This window comes from Mesoplodon mirus (genome assembly GCF_964341445.2).
Source record: "Mesoplodon mirus genome assembly, chromosome: 2".
In the NCBI taxonomy this organism is placed as follows: domain Eukaryota; kingdom Metazoa; phylum Chordata; class Mammalia; order Artiodactyla; family Ziphiidae; genus Mesoplodon; species Mesoplodon mirus.
The window spans coordinates 85,529,691-85,550,026 of record NC_138977.1 but is presented as its reverse complement, the minus strand read 5'-3'; the positions used below and the strand labels follow the sequence as shown (position 1 = coordinate 85,550,026).

Here is a 20,336-nt window from a genome sequence, read left to right as displayed (position 1 = left end):
CTGGGAAGTTGTCCCTGGATCACGGGACCCCGGCAGTGGTGGGCTGCACAGGCTGTGTTCACGCCACCTGTCCTCTCCCTAGGATCCGACCGAAGCCCTCGCCTCAGCTCCCAGCCCCGCCCGGCCCAGCGGGTGAGCAGACAAGCCTCTTAGGCTGGTGAGTGCTGCTTGGCACCGATCCTCTGTGAAGGAATCTCTCCGCTTTGCCCTCTGCACCCCTGTGGCTGCGCTCTCCTCTGTAGCTCCGAAGCTTCCCCCCTCCGCCACCCACAGTCTCCGCCTGTGAAGGGGCTTCCTAGTGTGTGGAAACCTTTCCTTCTTCACAGCTCCCTCCCACTCATGCCGGTCCTGTCCCTATTCTTTTGTCTCTGCTTTTCCTTTTTTCTTTTGCCCTACTCAGGTATGTGGGGAGTTTCTTGCCTTTTGGGAGGTCTGAGGTTTTCTGCCAGACTTCAGTAGGTGTTCTGTAGGAGTTGTTCCAAGTGTAGATGTATTTCTGATGTATTTGTGGAGAGTAAGGTGATCTCCACATCTTACTCCTCCATCATCTTGAAGGTCTCCTGGTTTTCTTTTTATATTAATGTATGAATGATTAGATTGCTAAGTATAGGTAGATGGCATGGGTTTAACCCAGATTTGCAGATTTCTTTGCCCAACAGTATATTTTAGTGCCTGGGCTCTGCCTCACTGGGAAGGGGCTGTAGTATGTCTTGACTGGATGACCTTAATTTAGAATACATTGATAGCTAAATGGTAGATAGATTGAGTCTATCTCAACTACACAGTACTGGACTCTCACCTGCAGTCATATGAAGGAGAGAATTTTGTTTGCTTGTCTTTTGGCTGAGAGGATCACCTTTCTTCTTTGGAGCCCCATCCAACCCCACCCACCCCCTCACTGATGAATAGCAGAGATCTGGAATTTCAAAGCTCCACTTCTTTATCCATGGAAGTAATTATCCTCAGAGAGGTAGTTTATTCTCTAGAGCTGTTGGTTGTTTGTCCAAAGTTTGGTTCCTCCGCTGCTTTCTGCTTAGTGAAGTGGACCAGTCCAGTCACATAAAAAAGACCCAGGTTTTCTTTCATCTGTTTTGTTAGTTTACTCTGGGCTTTGAGTTCTACTGAATCATTCTTTCCTTTTTATTTTTTCCTGTGAGTGTGTGAAGCTAATGTTTTCTCCACTCATTTTTAGATTGATTCCATCTGCTTTTTGTCACCCAGAATTTTCCCACTGTCTATTCTGTTCGTGAGAGTTTTCATGTTTTCTAACACTCTCAAGGATTTAGTTCATTTTGTTCTCTCTCTCTCCCTCTCTCCCCCACCCTCAAGATAATACTTAAATAGGTTTGTAAGAGATTGAGAAAAAAAAATGGGCTGCCATCTTGATTAAACATCCTCCATTTCTTTTTCTGTCCTTTCTAGATTATATTAAACTTGAGCAGGATATGTTCTGTATTCATGATGCCATATTACCTGGTAATTTTCTATAAATACATATTACTAATAAACGTGATGTGGATTTAATTCATTTTTCCTTATAATTACTTTGAGTTCTCTAGAATGCCCTGCACTAAAAGTTAATATTTTTAAATAAAACTTGTATTACGAAAATTAAATTATAAAACAATATTTTTGTTATTAATAGAGTGGTTAAAGGATAAAGCAATTTAGACACATAATACTGAAGATTTCCATTATAAAGTTTTTTTCTAATTATATGCATGTTTTTGCTATTGTAAACAAAAATGATAGAAATTGATAGAATTAAACCAATAAAGACAAACATTAACCATTCTCATTTGCTCTTTGATCTACAAAATCAGAATCTTCTCACTGTTCTATGTGACCTTTAGCCTTTGCAGTGTTGCTTGCAAAGTATTTCACTGCTTATTAAAGGCACATGGAGCAGCCAGTCATTCAAGCAAAGGATCTGTGAGTCTTTAATCATTGATTTAACTTTTTTTTTGTACTTCTCTAATGCTGATATACAGTCATAGTTGTACAAAAATCAATTATAATGTAAATCATAATTTCTAATTAAGTAGTGATCTTTATATATAGTTCTTATTATTGAGTAATTGTAGCTCTAGCTTAGCTCCTTGTTATGGAAATTTTTGCCCTAAAAGGGATGTATATATTTGAATTTTTCATTCAAATTGTACATAGTTTGTTTAAGTAAGTTTTATAAAGTGAACAAAGAGTGACCACCCCAGATCACTTTCACTGAACTACATAAAGTCAAAGCAGACTACTCATTTCTGTGAGTAGTGTTCTCAGCACTTCATGAAGAGTTATTCAATATGTATCATACTGGGGCATACTCTTTTAGTTATGCTGCCTATATTTAAAAAGTGCTATCTTCAAGCTTTTAATGAATAATCATTAATATATCTTGTAATTAAACATGGTTTCCCTAATGTATTCCCATTGCAAATTCTACCTTTACATAGCCATATTGATTGATCTACATAGAAGGCGCTACCAGTACATCTTTTTATCTTGTAATAGTTTCACAAGCACCACCTCACAATCTTTTCATCTGTAAGGCTTTAATGTCAGAAAGGAAGATTGATGTTACTGCTGTTATTGAAATATTAGGTTTAGACTAAAGTGCACTATGAAGTGACATGAAAAGTTCAAGGCATCTCAACCCTGACAGAATCTACTCATTATTTAATTAAGCTCCAGAAGCTCTTAGCAAACACATCTGGCCTTTGTCAGAACCTTTCCTGATCAAAAGACACACATCATTGAAAGGTTCAGTCTTAAAAATGCCTTATTATACAAATCTAATTCTGATATTTTGGAATATATTATAGAATTTGGCAATTCAAAGTGCTGAGATAATTCCCTCATCCTCTCTGTTTCTTTTCTGCTATAATTCTACATCTTCTTATCTCTTTCTTAATTATTTTTCACTCTGTAAATTTTAAGGTGGAATTCACATTTAAATATATAATTTTCATTTAAACCGTACTTGTTTCTTGATCTGTGCCTATCCAGTTAATGTAAAATAGCCTTTTTTATAGGTCTAAATTTACAAAAAATATGTGTTTCAGAAGATAGAACAACATAAGCATTTGTTTCAAAATGGGAAAAATCTTACATTTGTTACAGATTTCCTGGTTAAAGTGTTTTGGTCCCAGTAAAAATCTCAAGGAATTGAGTTAGAAAGCACAATCTGCATTTTTACACATTTAGACTTTTTAATTTGTTTTTTTAAATAGACATGTTATAACATAATTGAATATTACAAATTATCTACAGAAATTATCATAGTCAAGTAAAGTTAGACACTTTTATCCCAAAATTTTCACAGATGCGCATCTGAGTTTAATCTTTTCAGGGCTTGAAATTCATGACTAGTTGTAGATCTAGTTTAGGATTTCATGGCTTTAACAATGTTTTCAGGGTTTTTGAAGCACTGCATCTCAGAGCCTAACTCAGCATAAGCTCTGAAGTCAGACATCTGCCTCTGACTCCTGTTTCTGCCACTTCCAAATGTGACCCATCAGGTAATATAACCTCTCTATGCATCGCTTTCCTCATGTGTAAAATAGTCATAATAGGTGCTTCCTTTATAAAGTTATTGTGAGCTGTAGGTACAATGCTAGCATATTGCACTTAGCATGGTGCCTGGTCCATAGTAAGCATTCAATAAATGTTCAGTATCAGTACAACCTTTGACTCACTTGGTAAAATATGAACTAAGTATAAAACTGTCCTGCTCATATTATTATGTTTGCTTCAACTCATCTCCTTTACTAGTGACACACAGAAAAACATGACACATGGTGATGTGTTGCTATGGGATGGTGCAAAACAGTTACTTTACTCCAAAACATCATGATTTTCTAATTTAAGCACATTTACATAATAAAGCAATATCAACTTTGTGTGTGTGTGTATCTTTGTTTTTACTTTGCACCCCAGTCTCCTTCTTGAAACAAACCTTTTCTCCCAGGACTAAGGATGGATGAGGAGCTAGGTCTGGAACAATAGCAGTGCCTTCCCCACCCTGGTCACAGGTTTTAACACAGGGATGGGGGCACATGGTCCTGTTAGTAGAATAAAAGTAAATCCTTGACAGGCTTTCAGTTGTATATATTACTTTTGAAATGATTTGTTCATAAATACACACTGATTATATATTTATTCCTGCCTAACTCATTCTAAATTTCCCCAACTTTTCTGACCAGTAACATAAAATATTTGTTTATGCATTAAACATCAGAGTTTTCCAATGACGAATACAACCATGTCACTCAACTTGCTTCAAGAAGAGAGATTTCAGTTATATTTCAAGGCTGTTTGCATCTAATAAAATATCTAAACAGGTTTATAAAAAAGATTTTTCTGGTGAGATTAATATTTTATTCTGGGGCTTCCCTGGTGGCGCAGTGGTTGAGAGTCCGCCTGCCGATGAAGGGGACACAGGTTCATGCCCCGGTCCGGGAAGATCCCACATGCCGTGGAGCAGCTGGGCCCGTGAGCCATGGCCGCTGAGCCTGCGCGTCTGGAGCCTGTGCTCTGCAACAGGAGAGGCCACAACAGTGAGAGGCCTGCGTACCACAAAAATTAATAATAATAATAATATTTTATTCTGTCTAAAGTACTTGTCCAACTGGTGGAACTGGCTAGAAGGATCAGTGAGTCAGACACCCCCAACACTGTTAAGACTTCCTTTCCTCTCTCATTCTCTTCTACTCTAGTTGGGGGCTGGGCACTTAGTCATCTGAAGTCACATCCAAGAGCATCCAAGGTCTTCTCTTTCTTTCCCCCCATCAACAGTTTAAAATATCCCAGGGATTTCCTGTTATTGAACTACCCAGTTTGCTTGCCTCCTACCGGTCATCTTCACCTTAGAATATGGGGCTGGGTGGGTAAGGTATTATGGTTGTCCCAGTCTAGGTTATAAATATACTCCTTGGGCTCAGAGTCTATTACATAAGATGGTTAGGGATGCCACATATATTTTCAGACACACATACACACATATGCACACAGGCAATAAAGAATTTACTCCATATGTATAAGTATGATACAAAACAGAGATCAACCTCTCATTTGCATAGGTGAAGAATTGAAGACAAAAATACACAGAGTGTTTAGAATAATGCTAATTATCTCCAATTTGGCTTAAATAGGTTGATAATAGAAAATGAGTTTTGGAGTTTAACCTGGGACCATGTCATGGGAAGTCTTGTTTATGTGGTAAGAAATTTGGATTTCTTTTGAAGGCCATTGTCATTTTCAGAGAACACATACTATAAGAAGAGCTATGTTTCGGTTATATGTATCTAGGTTCTCAGTGTGGATAACAGGAGGTAGATATTAGAGATGAGAAAATCTCTAGAATGTCATTTCAGTAGATTCAGTAAGAGGTTAAAAGGTCATTATAAAAGATTAATGAGGATCATAATTGTGAGGGTGACAACTGAAATGAGGGAAATGATTGAGATGCTACCAAAGTGCACTCAGTAGGGTTAGGTAACTGTTCATATGAAGAAGGGATCAATAGATGGGTAGGAACAGGAATAATGAAGATGACTAAGATTTCAAACCTATGAGATTCAGAAGATTGTGGTGCTTTTATAAAAAAGAAAAATAGAAAACGTTAGAGGAGGAACTGGTTTATAGGGGAAAGAATAGTGAGGTAATTTGTCACTTTTTTGGCATATGGTGTTTGAAGTTTAGATGTCCAGAAAGTGGTAAAATCTGGTGTCAGTATGTCAAAGAATGGTCAGGTGCTAGAGATGTGTATGGAATCAGTTATAGATGAGAGACAGTTTGTGATATATGTATATATATAATGTGTGTATGTAGAGTGGGGAAGGTGAGTGTGAGTGTGTTTGTGTGTGTGTGTGTGTGTGTGTGTGTAGAAAGAGAAGAGTGTATTGTGGGAACAGATGTGACATCATTAGGGAACTATGAAATTCATTATGCAAATAATAGTTGATTTACATAATTGGGGAAAACTTAGACTAGACCTGATAACTGTTTCCCAAAATCTTAAGGGTTATTATTTGGAAAAGATACAGTATGACATTTTGGCAGAGATTGCAAGAGATTGTATTTTAGTCGAGAAACTAAGATCCTATAATTCAGATCCAATATCATCCAGTTATTAAGGATAATACCATGTTCACTTATATAAATGCCATAACTCAGCATTGACCAAGGGCCAGACATTAGACTAAATAGACTTGTGTTAGCTTCCAATGGCTGTTGTAACAAATTACCATAAATTTGGTGGCTTAAAACAACAAAAATTTATTGTCTCATAGTTCCAGAAGGGTGAAGGGCAAAATCATTTTCACCAGGCTGAAATCAAGGTGACAACAGTGCCACACTACCTCCAGAAGTTCCAGGGGAAAATTGCCCCTTCCAGCTTCTGGTGGTTGTCAGCATTCCTTGATTTGCAGCCAAATCACTCCAATCTCTGACTCTGTGACCACAGTGCATCCTCCTCCTGTATGTGTATGAAATCTCCCTCTAACTCCTTCTTGCAAGGATACCTGTAATTAATTTAGAATCCAACCAGAAAATCCAGAATAATTTCACCAACCCCAAATCCTTCATCACAACTGCTAAGACTTTGTCATATGAGGTGACATTTACAGGTTCCAAGGATTAGGACAGGATGTCTTTTCTGGGGCCACTTTTCAGCCTACTGTTAGGCTCTTCCTCATACATATCCTTCCTTAAAGCAGTTCTAGGAGGGAGGTACCATAGTTTTAATCCTTCTTAAGCAAAATAGGAAAATGAATCTCAAAGATACATTTTGGTACATAGCTAGTAGGTGTCAGAACTTTACTTCAAACACTGTCTTGCTCTTTTCAAAGGCTGAGCAGTTTTTCATTGTCACACAACATGAAATTAAACCCTGCTGTAAACATTTATGTTTCCTTTTTCCATTCACTGTATAGCTGCTTCTATAACAGGTACACTTTTATACATCTCAAAGGGAAAAGAGGTGGCACTCACATTAAACAGTATGGCAGCTATAAGAAGTGGCATCTTGCTGGCCATTGTTGGAAGTACTTGAAAATGTTTATTGGTAGGAAGGCACTCAGATTCTGAAGAGATCTGACAAGCAAATCCCCTTAGCTATGACTATCTGCATGCAATCACTGCTGCTCCTGGGACCCAAGAGTATTAGCCTGGTTTTGTTTGTTTGTTTGTTTGTTTCCTTTTGTTTTGTTTTGTTTTTGCCTCTTCACAAACTCTGCTTCCTCTGTTGTCATCAGGTTTTTTCTTTTAGTAGTTTATAACAGGCAAGGATAATTTACAACCAGCATGGTTTTTTGTTCATTTCAATTTGTTATACACAGCACACCCTAAGTGCACCCCAACCTGTGGTTACAGGGCTCCTTTTTATCCTCCCACAGCCATCAGATGTGCTGTGGATACAACCTCTCAATCTTTGCCAAGCACCATGTAGGTATTAAGATCCACAAGTTACAGATATGGAACAAGCATGAGTGGGCTTGTGTTCACAAATTTGAAAGCCAGGTAAATTATCCCTCTTATATAGTATGTGCCTGTGATAAAGGAGGCCATTAGAAGATGTCTACTTCGGCACATAGGGAAAAAGGTCGGACATCCATCAATAATAAGGTGTGGTGAATTCAAATGTGGGAACCTGGGAATGAGCAGATCTTAATTTCAAGATTCAGAAGAAGCCAGGGCATCTTTCTGGAGTTCTTGTTTATTATTTTTATTTTTTAATACAAAATGGGTACATGTGCCACAGAATCTTAGCTCCCATGAGTGAATATGAAGACCAGTTTTAAATGTAGACTTCTTGAAAGGTGTTGGTAAACATTTTGCATGTGACAGGGATTCTGAATGGAGAAGTGAACACTTAATACCTTTTCTCCTAGGCATATTTATGTGCAAGCATCAGGTACAATCACATAAGTGATGTAGAATTCTCTGCACAACAAAGAAAAATGTCTTTCCTTATTATATGTGGTTCCCCAAAACTTTTCACTTCTCTTTTATAACCTGAAGGAGATAACATAGGAACTTTCTCAAAATAATATTTTCACTTACTAGAGAGACTCTGAGGTCCTTCTTATAGATCACTGCTGAAAGTTCATATCTTCACCCTTATTTTTTGTTTGTTTTTGTTACACCCTATGAGCTTAGTTATACTTGGGTTTATCTTTTTTAGTTAAAACAAAACAAAACTTTTTGGGGATAAAAAATTCCCTATGTGCTTAGACATTCTTTTGTAGATTATACTAATTTCACTTAATTCAGTTCAACAGTTACTGAATAACTATGAGCCTTGTCATGAGGGTGGAGCTCCAGGAAATACAAAGATAAAATAAAATATCTGTTCCATAATGACTAACAGAGATTGTATGAGTATTTGTGTGTATGTCTTGTGGGGCAGAACTCAGGGATGCAAGTTAAAATTAGTATAAAAATAACAGTTATTTGAGACAAGATAAGCTCAATACTTGGTAGACTCAGACAAAGTGCAGTGGGTCATTAGAGAGCACGAAATAACAAGAAATCACATACAAATGTGAGAATGGAAGGTTTGATGCTGAAAGCACCATTTGGAACAGGCTTTGAAAGTGTTACTTTCCTTTGGAGCAAGGAAGGTATACAATCCAGAAGGAGGGAAATAAGCATGGATAAAGCAAGGCATTTACCAGGAACAATAAGTGTATTTTGTCTGATATATGGGGGGCATTACAAGATAGGCTGCAATAATCATTTGGGTCACACTGAGGACAGTTTTCAGTGACAAAATGTGGCACAGAGTTTTCATTCTGTGTGCAAAGGAACTATTTAGACTTTAGGAACAAAGGAACTCAATTAGACTTTAGGAATATTTATTTAGCAATGATGTAGGGAATAGTTTGAAATCAAACTAAAATGGAGTCAGAGAACTGGTTAAGAGACAGTAGGAAATAATGAGAAACCAGTTATAAGTGGTGAAAATGGGAATAGAAATGAAGGGGTAGATTCAAGTGCCAGTGTAAGAGTAGAATTAACAAGACTTGGAAAATAATTGGAAATAAAAGATGAATCCATTGGATAGTCAAAGGTGACTTGGGTATAATCTATGGAAATAACTAACAGGAAGACACAGATTTATAGAATGGGAGGAAGGCGATAAGATTACTTTTAAAACTTCTTCCAAAATATGTTCCATTAAATATATATTTTCTCATATATTTTTTTTCCTAGTGCTACATTACTTTTTCTTATTCACTTATTAGTATCTTTGATTCAATGATAAAACAAATCAGCCTCCTGAATTAAGTGATACAAGGAAACTTAAGACACAGTCTCTGACCTCATGGAAATTACAGTTGACCCTTGAACAACATGGGTTCCAACTGTGTGGGTCCACTTATATGCAAATTTTTTCAATAGTAAATACTACAGTACTACACGATCCATGGTTGGTTGAATCTGAGGATACAGAACCATAAATACGGAGGAACCACAGGTATGGAGGGCTGACTGTAACTTATACTCAGATTGTTCACTGCACAGAGGGTGTCCCTAACCTCCATGTTGTTCAAGGGTCAACTGTATAAACCTTTTGAGGAAGATAGGACACTGGATATGTGACTTTGGAATGGACATTTGTGTGTGGATTATGGGAGCATCATTACTACTCAATGGTCATTTAGGTGAATATTTAGTAACATAAAAGGTAGTGAATGCTAAGTACCAAACAAATGATATAGTCAGTAGTAGATACTATAGAAATTCGGTCAGTAGTAGATACTATAGAAATTCAGAAAAGTGAAGATCATTTTCACTTTATTAATTTGTTAAGCAATTACTCTGATGAAGGCTTCATGATAGGCTACAAAGACACAGCTTCTGTCTTCAAGGCATTTACAATTTAAGGACAGGGAGACACACTGTAAATAAAAAGGTAGAGTAAAACGTTAACAGGTACAAGAAGAATCAGAAGAGTGGGTTAGTGGCCAATCATGTCAGTGTGGAAGAAAGAATACCACAAAATCTTTCTCTTTTCAAATTACCCTTCTTTACTTTTCTATTCACTTTCATTCATAGAAGTGGTCAAGTAATGATAGTAGAGATTATTAAAAAAATAAAGAAATCAGTTTAATTTTTCTCATATAAAAATTAGTTTTTAAGTGGGGTGGTGGTGGTGGTGGTGGGATGAACTGGGAGATTGGGATTGACATATATACACTAATATGTATAAAATAGATAAATAACAAAAAAACTTAAAAAAATAAAAATAATAAAAAAATTTAAAAAATAATAAAAATAACTAAATAAATAAAAATTCATTTTTATTCATTCAAATAGCCTTTTTACTCTAAGATGAATGCATTTCCCACATGATCATTAAGTTTCAATTTAGTTTGTGATATTTCAGTTAAGGGGGGAGTCATAGATACAGAGGAGGGCTGACTATAGTTTATACGCAGATTTTAATTGATGAATTAAAAATGATCCCCTTTCCTTAGCTCATTCTAATCACCATTTACTCCTGTTCTCTCCTTCCTGTCCCATTCACAATTTAGATATAGCTGCATTACTGTGCTTGTCACACTAAGCCTGGACTACTTGATTCCAGGGACTCTGTGTGTGTGTGTTTGTGTGTGTCCTTCCTCTTGAAACTAACACTGTGAGACCTGGTACATAGTAGCTGCTCAACAAATGTTTTTCAAATTGAAATGGAGTTTTTCCCTTTTTGACTAAACTGCTTAATACTTAGAGGCATGTGGTGCTAATATTTAAGACAGATTGGTTCATTCTGTTCAAGTACCATATAACTGTTCACACACCATTGAGTTTAGTACTATTAAAGGGTAATTTCCCTTCGGGGAATTGTGCCTGTGGAAGACATATTTTACATATTCAGTCTTTTCTATCATCACTAAGCAGGTAAAGAGATTAAAATAAAAGGTTTTTTCAAGTGTCAGTTATCCACATAGACCTTACATGGAAATCCCTGTGTATTTTGAGAAAAAAATAAGGAAGTACTATTACTGAATGTGTCTACACCCAGCACTACCCAGTAGTCACGTGCCTTTTTTAAAGATAAAAATATTAATGAGTAATTTCTGTATGACACTATTCACCCAAATGACTTAGAAAAGCTATCATTTCCTCCTTTTTCTATCAGTGTAATAAAAGCCAATGTAATTAATTGAAAACCCCATTTTGCCCAGTTTTGGCCCATTGTGATGCCTTCAATGTAGTATATTTTGTTTAATGTAATGTTTTTACTATTACTTTTAATTCACACATTTTAATAACTCAAAAGAGAGTGTTTGTGTTTTATTTTCTCAAATAAGTTCCGTTTTGGACATGAGAATTTAATACTTAATAGCCTCTCAAATCACTAATAGAGAACTACAGCAAAATTGCTTTGATATCTATTATCTCCTTTCTTATTATGGCTATATGACTAGGAATTACTATTCTTATTTCATTTTTAATAGACTAAAAAACTCAGGCTTAGAGAAGTAAGTGACTTGCCTGAAATTCATATGTTCATGGGTACTATGTGTGGACCAAAATTAGAATGGAAATATTTGGATTCCTCAGTCAGTACTGTTAATATTCAGATAAACAGCTATGCCATACTATAGCCAAATAGCACTGGATGTTTATTCTATATAATAATAATAATGAACACTGTGAGCATTTACACATGCTGGGCACATCCTGAATACTTCACATGTGCTAGCTCATTGAATCCTTGCTGCAACTCAGTGAAGTCTAAACGTGAGAAAACAGATGCCCAAAGAAAGTGAGTAACCTAGCCAAAAAAGCACACTTAGTAAGTCCTTGAACTAGGATGTGAGCTCAGCCAATCTGCACTGTGTTGCCTTAAACATCATTCTCATTGCTGGCGTTTCAGTGACAAGGATAGATTTAATGAAACAAATGTAAGTTGATAATGTCATCTAGAACTACCCTTCCTATCAATGAACATGGAAGAAAGTTACCCTTGAACCCTGTAATTCTGTGAAGTACTTAAGTGGAAATTGAATTTGTTTCTGCATTCTAAGAGGTAATTTCAATTAATGGGGACTCTTTCATGTTTTATATTTAATATTTGATTAGAATTTTAGTACATGGAAAAGTCTTTCCTATTCATTATATAATTTAGAATTATAGAACTAGGGGCCAAACCAAAAATTTTAACCAGCAAGACCAAATATTAGAGAGGTGATATGACCAGCACAAAGTACTTGCCTAGAGAGGCTGAGACAAGCTCAGACTCAGATCTTCCAAGGCTTTTCCCACAGTGAAGAAAAGTGTGAGCATAATAAAGGAACAGAATGCATGTTACGTGTGTGTGCATGTGTGTACTGACTGTTCTTTTAAAAATTAGTTGTGGAGCAGCATGACCTAGGTAGCTGGCTTGCAGGTCTCCTAGGTATGGCTATAAATCCCTCTGAAAGACAATCAACTCCTGGATGAAAATCCTAGTCTATTTAATGGCACATAGCCAAATGAAAAGTGAAAGATTTAATTTTCCAAATATTTTTGGAAAGTTTCTAGCTGCACATATATATTGGACTTTTAAATAACTAATTCCTTTTTAAAGTTAAATCTTAAATAGGTGTGAGATTTGCTTGTGCACTGATTTGTTGCTTATTCTAATAATTATTCATTAGTCTCTTTATGTGATGGAAGAAAGCCCAGCTGATTAAGCCACCAAATCATACTTCATTTTCTTTTCTTATGCTGTCTGTTTGGCACTACAACTCAGAGGGCAAAATGCTTTTATGAAGATCACTTAGATATATATTTGATTATATTATTATTGGAAGAAACACAGAGAACTTTCTGACAATCATGTTGTTCCCATATATACAGGATTTAGTGCTATTTAAATTATTATTCATGTTGTGCTTAAGGCATTTCAAGTGGCTTTGGATCATTGAATGGAATGACGTAAAGTTTTAAACTATCCCTGGAAGCCTGCAATTAGCAGGCATCCACAGAAAACTAAGCAACCAGAGTAAATTATTATTTCCTCTTAATTCATTTATTTTTCTTACATTTCATGTCATAAAAAACACATAAATCATTTTATTGTTATATGTTTGCCCCAATTTCAATCCACTGTTATCAGTAATGATTTAAAGTATGCTTAATCAAATAGCAATTATAATATACAATATATTATGCATCATCAAAAATTCTGACATAAATCAAAAGGAGACTATTACCCTTAATGATTTATACAAAGAACTATCATAGTATTCTATACATTCAAAAGTGGATTCTTGGGCTTCCCTGGTGGCGCAGTGGTTAAGAGTCTGCCTGCCGATGAAGGAGACACGGGTTCGTGCCCCGATCCGGGAAGATACCACGTGCTGCAGAGCAGCTGGGCCTGTGAGCCATGGCCGCTGAGCCTGCGTGTCTGGAGCCTGTGCTCCGCAACGGGAGAGGACACAAGAGTGATAGGCCCGCGTACCGCAAAAAAAAAAAAAAAAAAAAAAAAAAAAAGTGGGTTCTTCAAAAAATTAAAAATAGAACTAACATATGATCCAGCAATTCCACTTCTAGATATTTACCCAAAGAAAATGAAAATACTAACTAGAAAAGATGCACACACCACTATATTCATTGCAGCATTATTTGCAATAGCCAAGATGGGGAAGGGATCTAAGTGCCAATCAATAGATGAATGGCTAAAGAAGATGTGGTATGTGTATATATATATATATATATATATATATATATATATATATATATATATATATATGAGGGAAATAAGTGAGGGAGATTAAGAAGTACAAACTTCCAGTTGCAAAATAAATGACTCACAGGTATGAAATGTACAATATGGGGAATATAGTCAATAACTATGTAATATCTTTGTACGGTGAAAAATAGACTTATTGTGGTGACTACTTTGGAATGTATAGAAATATGAAATCACTATGTTGTGTAACAGGAGCTAACATAGCTCTGTAGATCAATTACACTTCAAAAAGAAACCAAAAATTGTGGACAAAATTAAATTATGCATTTTCTCTTAAGTAAACATCTGAACCTATTTGGTCTCTTGATTGGGAATCCACCTTGCCAAAGATAACTTAAGAAGTAGGAGGGGGCTTCCCTGGTGGCGCAGTGGTTGAGAGTCTGCCTGCTGATGCAGGGGACACGGGTTCGTGCCCCGGTCTGGGAGGATCCCACATGCCACGGAGCAGCTGGGCCCATGAGCCATGGCCACTGAGCCTGTGCGTCTGGAGCCTGTGCTCTGCAACGGGAGAGGCCACAACAGTGAGAGGCCCGTGTACTGCAAAAAAAAAAAAAAAAAAAAAAAAAAAGAAGTAGGAGGGATGAGAAATAAAAGTGTATATTTATTAATTCTTGTTAATATCTGTACCTATTCCAAGTTCCTTTTTGGAAAAAAAAAGGTGCTTTTAAGACCATAGAAAATTCGGTTGCCACTTCCATTTTTTTCATAGAGTTTAAAGTCTATAGTGGAAGATATTCTACAGTGCAACATGCATTTTAAACTCTTTATGTTATAAAATACCATAAAATAGCCTGTGAAGTTCACTGGAGCACCCACTATGTGCTTCCTTTACATCCCAGCACAGTGCCTGGAACGTAGTCATGGTCAATAAAATTCTGTTGGCTAAACTGATCAATGCCTTCTTCAAAGAAGTCTTCCCCCAGTTTCCATCTTATACTATGAACAAGAGCAATCCATTTCCATCATACATATGTTGCATCCTACTATATTGTGGAGTCTGCATTTGTTTGTGTGTATTTTGGGGAGGGGATGGGGAAGAGTCTTATTTCAATGAATAAATTATAATGCCATTAAGCATAATAACTGTATATAATTTATTTAGTTAACACATGGACTTTATATAGCTCTGTATATAAACAGCTAGCTTAGCTCATTAAACAGTTTTCCCCCAGTGAATAAAAACAGAATGAACCATTTGCTTTGGAGGTACCTAGTATCCTCTTTCTGTACTGTCTTCCTCTCTGATATTATTACTTTTCTGCCTGGGTATCTTTATCTAATGCTCTATTCCCCTGCCTATTAACAGGAAAAAAAATTCTCATCAATCATTTATCCTTAAACATAAATTGGTTTTCCCAGGTATTTGCAATTTAATCCTTTAGTCATTATTGGGAATGAAAATCTTAGATTCCTCTATGGAGATTTCTGGTTAAAGAAAGGCAGAAGATTGACAAAAAGGGTAAAAACCATTTATTTATATCCTACACTTTTCTAGGCTGGTGGGCATCATGCCAGCTTGGGATCACATTCTGCCATTAAGATAATTAGATAAGCAGATGCTATACCTCTTTCACCACTCTGACCTCCATATAAATACATACATACAAACCTTTCAGCAAACTTAAAATCTCCAGAGATGGGAATGAACATATGTACACTTTTTTTTAAATTACAGTGATATACTCTCAATGTTGAGAATTACTGTACTAGACCCTTTTGAATGGTATTTTATTTAATCTCAAAATAACCCTATGAGGGAAGTACTACTACTACCATTTTATACATAAGGAAATTGAGACTTAGAGAAGCTATGTATCTTGGTCAAGGCCACAAGACTATTTGCCAGAGACCTGGAATTTGATTCCAGTTCAGTAGGACTTCAAACTCACTCCCTTTTCAACATTATTGCCACTAAAACCTGATGCCACTAAAAAAAATACTGATCCTACAAATAACACCTTTCTAGTCAATGGATGGTTAATGACCAGTATGGGTCTATCAGTCAAGGTCCCAGAAGAAAGAGAAGGCATATCTAATTGGGTAATTTGAGCACAGTTGAATATTGTCAGTTTGTAACAGTGTAGGCAATACCTTCATGCCAGTTACAGTGGAAATGGCTGATACCTGTAGGCCTGAAGATGTGAGCCTAGTTTAATGGAATCCAGAAAGAGGGGTGGCAGAGGGAGGGGGTGAAGGTGAGAGAAATGGAGAGAGCTGCCAGACAGGGCTGTGCCTTTTGGTCCAAAGATGAAACCAGATCACAGAAATCCTGGGTGTGAGGTCAAGTAGTGCATGATCTTGCCAGTCTTTATCACTGGCTGAATCCAACTGAAAACCACAAGGCAGGGGAGTCTAAGGACATGGTTTGTGCCCATATCAGTCACTAAAGACAGTGGAGGGTACGGAATGGATGTGGGTAAGTCAGCAAGGAGTATTAGGAAGTGTATCTTCTCCACCCCCATCTCTCAGATTCACCCTCTTTCTCTCTTACCATAAATGAAAATGGCAGCGACTTAAAGGAAACAACTCTTTGTGTCTGTTTTCTTTAATCCATGGTTGCAAATGCTTGTGAAATGTATTAGTGCACTTTCTTACTAAGCTTTCATAAGCATCTGCATTTGTTCTGCTTTTACTGTATTGTGGACAAAGGAAGTATGAAATATTGGTTAAGACTGTCTCTCAAATAAGTACACATTCTTTAAAGCTTTTTGGATTTTTTGTATGTTTTTGGTTAGGTTAATTCAGATATTGTTTACATACAGAAAAACCCATCCGTTTTAGCTCTGCAATTCTGTTTTCACAAATGTATACAGTCCCATATTTAACTCTACAGTCAAGATATAGAATATTTTCATCACTCCAAAATGTTCTAAAGCTTTTAAAAATCTTCAATCCCACTCAACTAAATGTCTGGTATCAATGTTTTTTTCTTCTGATTTTAAATAGGAAAATTGGTGATAACATCCAACAGTGGGTAGTACATAGTAAGTGCTATTATGAAAAGTATTTTTGTTGGTTTATTTCCTCACCTTCTGACTAATATAAACTATTCATCTTGGTTATTACCTCAATTCATGTATATTAGACTGAGGAAAGGCTCATAATCTTGACTGCATGTTGAAATCACCTGAATTTATTAAATGACCTGATGGTCAGGTAGCATTTCATTAAAGCAGGATGTCTGGAGTTAAGACCAAGGCATCAATAATCTAAGCTTTCCAAGTAATTCCATATGTGGCTAAAGTTGAAACCTCTGAATTAGATCAGTTGTTCTCAATTCTGGCTGCACAGCAGAATCCCCTAGGCAATTGCTTAAAATATTGATGCTTTTCTCTTCAATTCTGATTTATATAACTTGTTCATAAAAGTTGACTACAAGAAAAAAATAAGATTTGGATGACTTATATTTCTGAATGGTTGGGCTCCAGTTAAATGAAGGTTTTATTATAGTTCTGGGTATGTGGTGGTATTCAATAAAGGTTAGATGGAGATCCTAATCCCACAGCAGAGTCAAAGAAAATAATATATGCTCCCTCTTGGAAATAAACTGTTTGTGTATTTGAAATACTTATCTTGGCAAGCTATCACTTTCTGAAAATTGTCCTCCTAGGTAATTTACCTCAAATGGTAAGCCTTGTAATTTAAGAGAATACTATATTTCAACCCTATTTTTCAGCATAATATTAGGCACATATATATTTTACATCACTTTCATAATTCTCTCCAAGGAAATAGACAGGAAGCAAGATTAAGAGATGGAGGATAAGATTTAAACCAGCCTCTCTCTTAGAAGCACAAATGATGCTATTGCACTTCTGAGCCTGGAGAATGCTGCTACTTTGTAAAATAGAGCAATGGTACTTTCTGCTTTTATAATGGTGAAATATATATGCAAAGGACAACTAATGTCATTCACTAAAACAGAACTGAACTGTCTAGTGAAATAGTTATGGGACTAGCAAAATATTTATATATGATATAATTTTCAGATTTCAGGAACTAGTAACTGAAATAACAAAAATCTTTTTTGACATAAAGTTACTGAAAATCTATTATGGCATAAATGCTCATCAAGCAAACTTCCCAAATTTTATTGTTATAAATAATTAATCACCATGTTGCATGTTTCAATATACATTAACAACACCAGGTGTTGTAGTTAATCCTTCAAATATAAACTAGTGCAACAAACGACATTTTTCTTAAATGTTCTTGGTTTAATATAAAAAAAATATAAAGCTTGTTTAATTTGACCTTCCCACTTCTTACTCAGTTTTTCTACTCCTTTTTTCCTTTTTAGGACCATCTCAGAAAATAGTGTCACCTAAACAAGAGCATGAAGATAGGAAACATGACAAAGTCACAGATAAAGGAAGTGAGAGTGGGACTTCCTGTAATGAGCTCTCCACTTCCAGTTGTGACAGCCACTCAGAGGCAAGCACTCCCCAGGACAACCCACCCAGTGCCCAGCAGGCGACAGCTCACCAACCTAACACCTTAACATTGGATCGTCCTTCCAAAAAGGCACCTGTGCAATGGATGCCCCCACCAGACAAACGCAGAAACAGTGAACTCTTTCAGACACTCATCAGCAAATCCCGGGAAACCAATCTTTCCAAAAAGAAAGTCTGTGAGAAGCTAAGTGTGGAAGAAGAAATGAAAAAGTGTATTCAGGATTTTAAAAAAATCCACATTCCAGATTATTTTCCAGAGCGCAAACGCCAGTGGCAGTCTGAACTGTTACAGAAGTATGGGTTATAGTAATTATCACATTCCTGCAGTATTTCAATGACGTTCAGTGTTTACTACGGTGTCACCACCTGACTGCGTACTAACAATGGTCAGTGTGATTCTTGCTGCTCTTCCTTTTTGTGAACAGTGGATGTGGGACAGTATTTTCTTTCATTCTTTTTGTTGTTGTTGTTGTTTTTAGAAATATGATTTTTAAAAAAGAAAACTAATAAATGTTGAATCAAATGGTGTTCCTGATTCAAACCGTTTTGCAAGAATGAAAGTAAAATGTGCATGACCAAGAAGCTTAGAATCTTGATTTTTGAACTGTGGTCATGTTTGTCATTTTGTAACTCACCAAAAGCAAATCATCATATCACTCCAAGTAAAGTGACAACATGGATGAAGCCACATCAAGTAAAATGTTAGATCATGGTTTTGGGACCCAAATCCAAAACTGTTTAAATGTTAATGCAATAAAACAAGTATTATTTTTGCATGAGCACAATGTTACAAATAATTCACAAGATGTAGGGAAGATTTGTTTGCTGCTTGGAAAGAAAAAAAATTATGAAAAAATAACAAAAAAAAAAAAAAAGAAAGGTTCAGGCAAAGCCTATAAATGTAAGCTGTCTAGGAGATTGAATCTTATTTGTTCTGGGTCTGTGATTTTTTTGTGTATGTGTATGGTGTTCTGTATGTATGTTAAGATGATGTAAATATGCCTTATAATCTTGTGTTATGACACTGACATTCATCTATTAATGCTAGTCATGATTATTTCTGTGAAATGAGTCCTTACATCAGGCTGTGAAAATTGGTATAATTATGCTCTGAAAGATCTGACTATAATGTTAATCAAAATAATTGAGGGAAATGGTAAAGAGCTTTATGTATTTATTTTAAAAAAGGAAAATATATTAGAATTCCTTGATCTCTATTGACTCTTCTTTTAAAATATTCAGTTGTTACATTGTCTTCAATTTTCCTTTAAAATCCCAAACTGGAGAATGATATGTTCAACCTTAATGTTGACAAGCTAGAGACTTGCTTCCAGGACATGGAAGCAAACTAAATGTCCATCGACAGATGGATGGATAAAAAAGATGTGGTACATATATACAATGGACTGTTAGCCATCCAAAGGAATGAAATTGGGTCATATATAGAGATGTGGATGGACCTAGAGTCTGTCATACAGAGTGAAGTAAGTCAGAAAGAGAAAAACAAATGTCGTATATTAATGCATACATGTGGAATCTAAAATAATGGTACAGATGAACCTATTTGCAGGGAAGGAATAAAGATGCAGACATAGAGAATGGACATGCGGATATGGGGGGAAGGGGAGGGTGGGATGAACTGGGAGATTAGGATTGACATATATACACTACCATGTGTAAAATAGATAGCTAGTGGGAACCTGCTCTATAGCACAGGGAGCTCAGCTCCATGCTCTGAGATGAACTAGATGGGTGGGATTGGGGGGGTGGTTTAGGTGGTTTAGGAGGGAGATCCAAGAGGGAGGGGATATATGTAAAATATAGCTGATTCACTTAATTGTACAGCAGAAACTAACACAACATTGTAAAGCAATTATACTTCAATTAAAAAAAAAAGATTAGAAAAAAAAAGAGCTATGTCTACTAAGGAGTCAGAGTCACTTCCAAAGATACCTCCCAAAACAAAGAGAGATGGGAGAAATTATCCTAGCTTCCCACATTCCAATTTCCCATGAACACTTTCCATTGTCCCAATATAAGTAGAAGCAGTTCACAAAGGAGCCTAGGAAAATTAATTTAATAGAGGTGATCCGCCTGTGATACAAAGCCTAGCAGTACAAGGCAGGGAATAAATCTGAAGA

The 20,336-nt window shown here is 36.2% G+C and overlaps 1 protein-coding gene across 1 annotated transcript in view; it reads left to right on the top strand.

The window, feature by feature from the left end:
• Positions 1-19,377, top strand: part of KCTD8 (potassium channel tetramerization domain containing 8) — a 268,239-nt gene extending 248,862 nt beyond the window's left edge. Inside the window, exon 2 of the mRNA XM_082611035.1 lies at positions 18,042-19,377. Within this exon, the coding sequence (XP_082467161.1) occupies positions 18,042-18,502 (461 nt within the window). The 3' untranslated portion in view covers positions 18,503-19,377. The remainder of the gene's footprint in view (positions 1-18,041) is intronic.
• Positions 19,378-20,336: the final 959 nt, after the last annotated feature.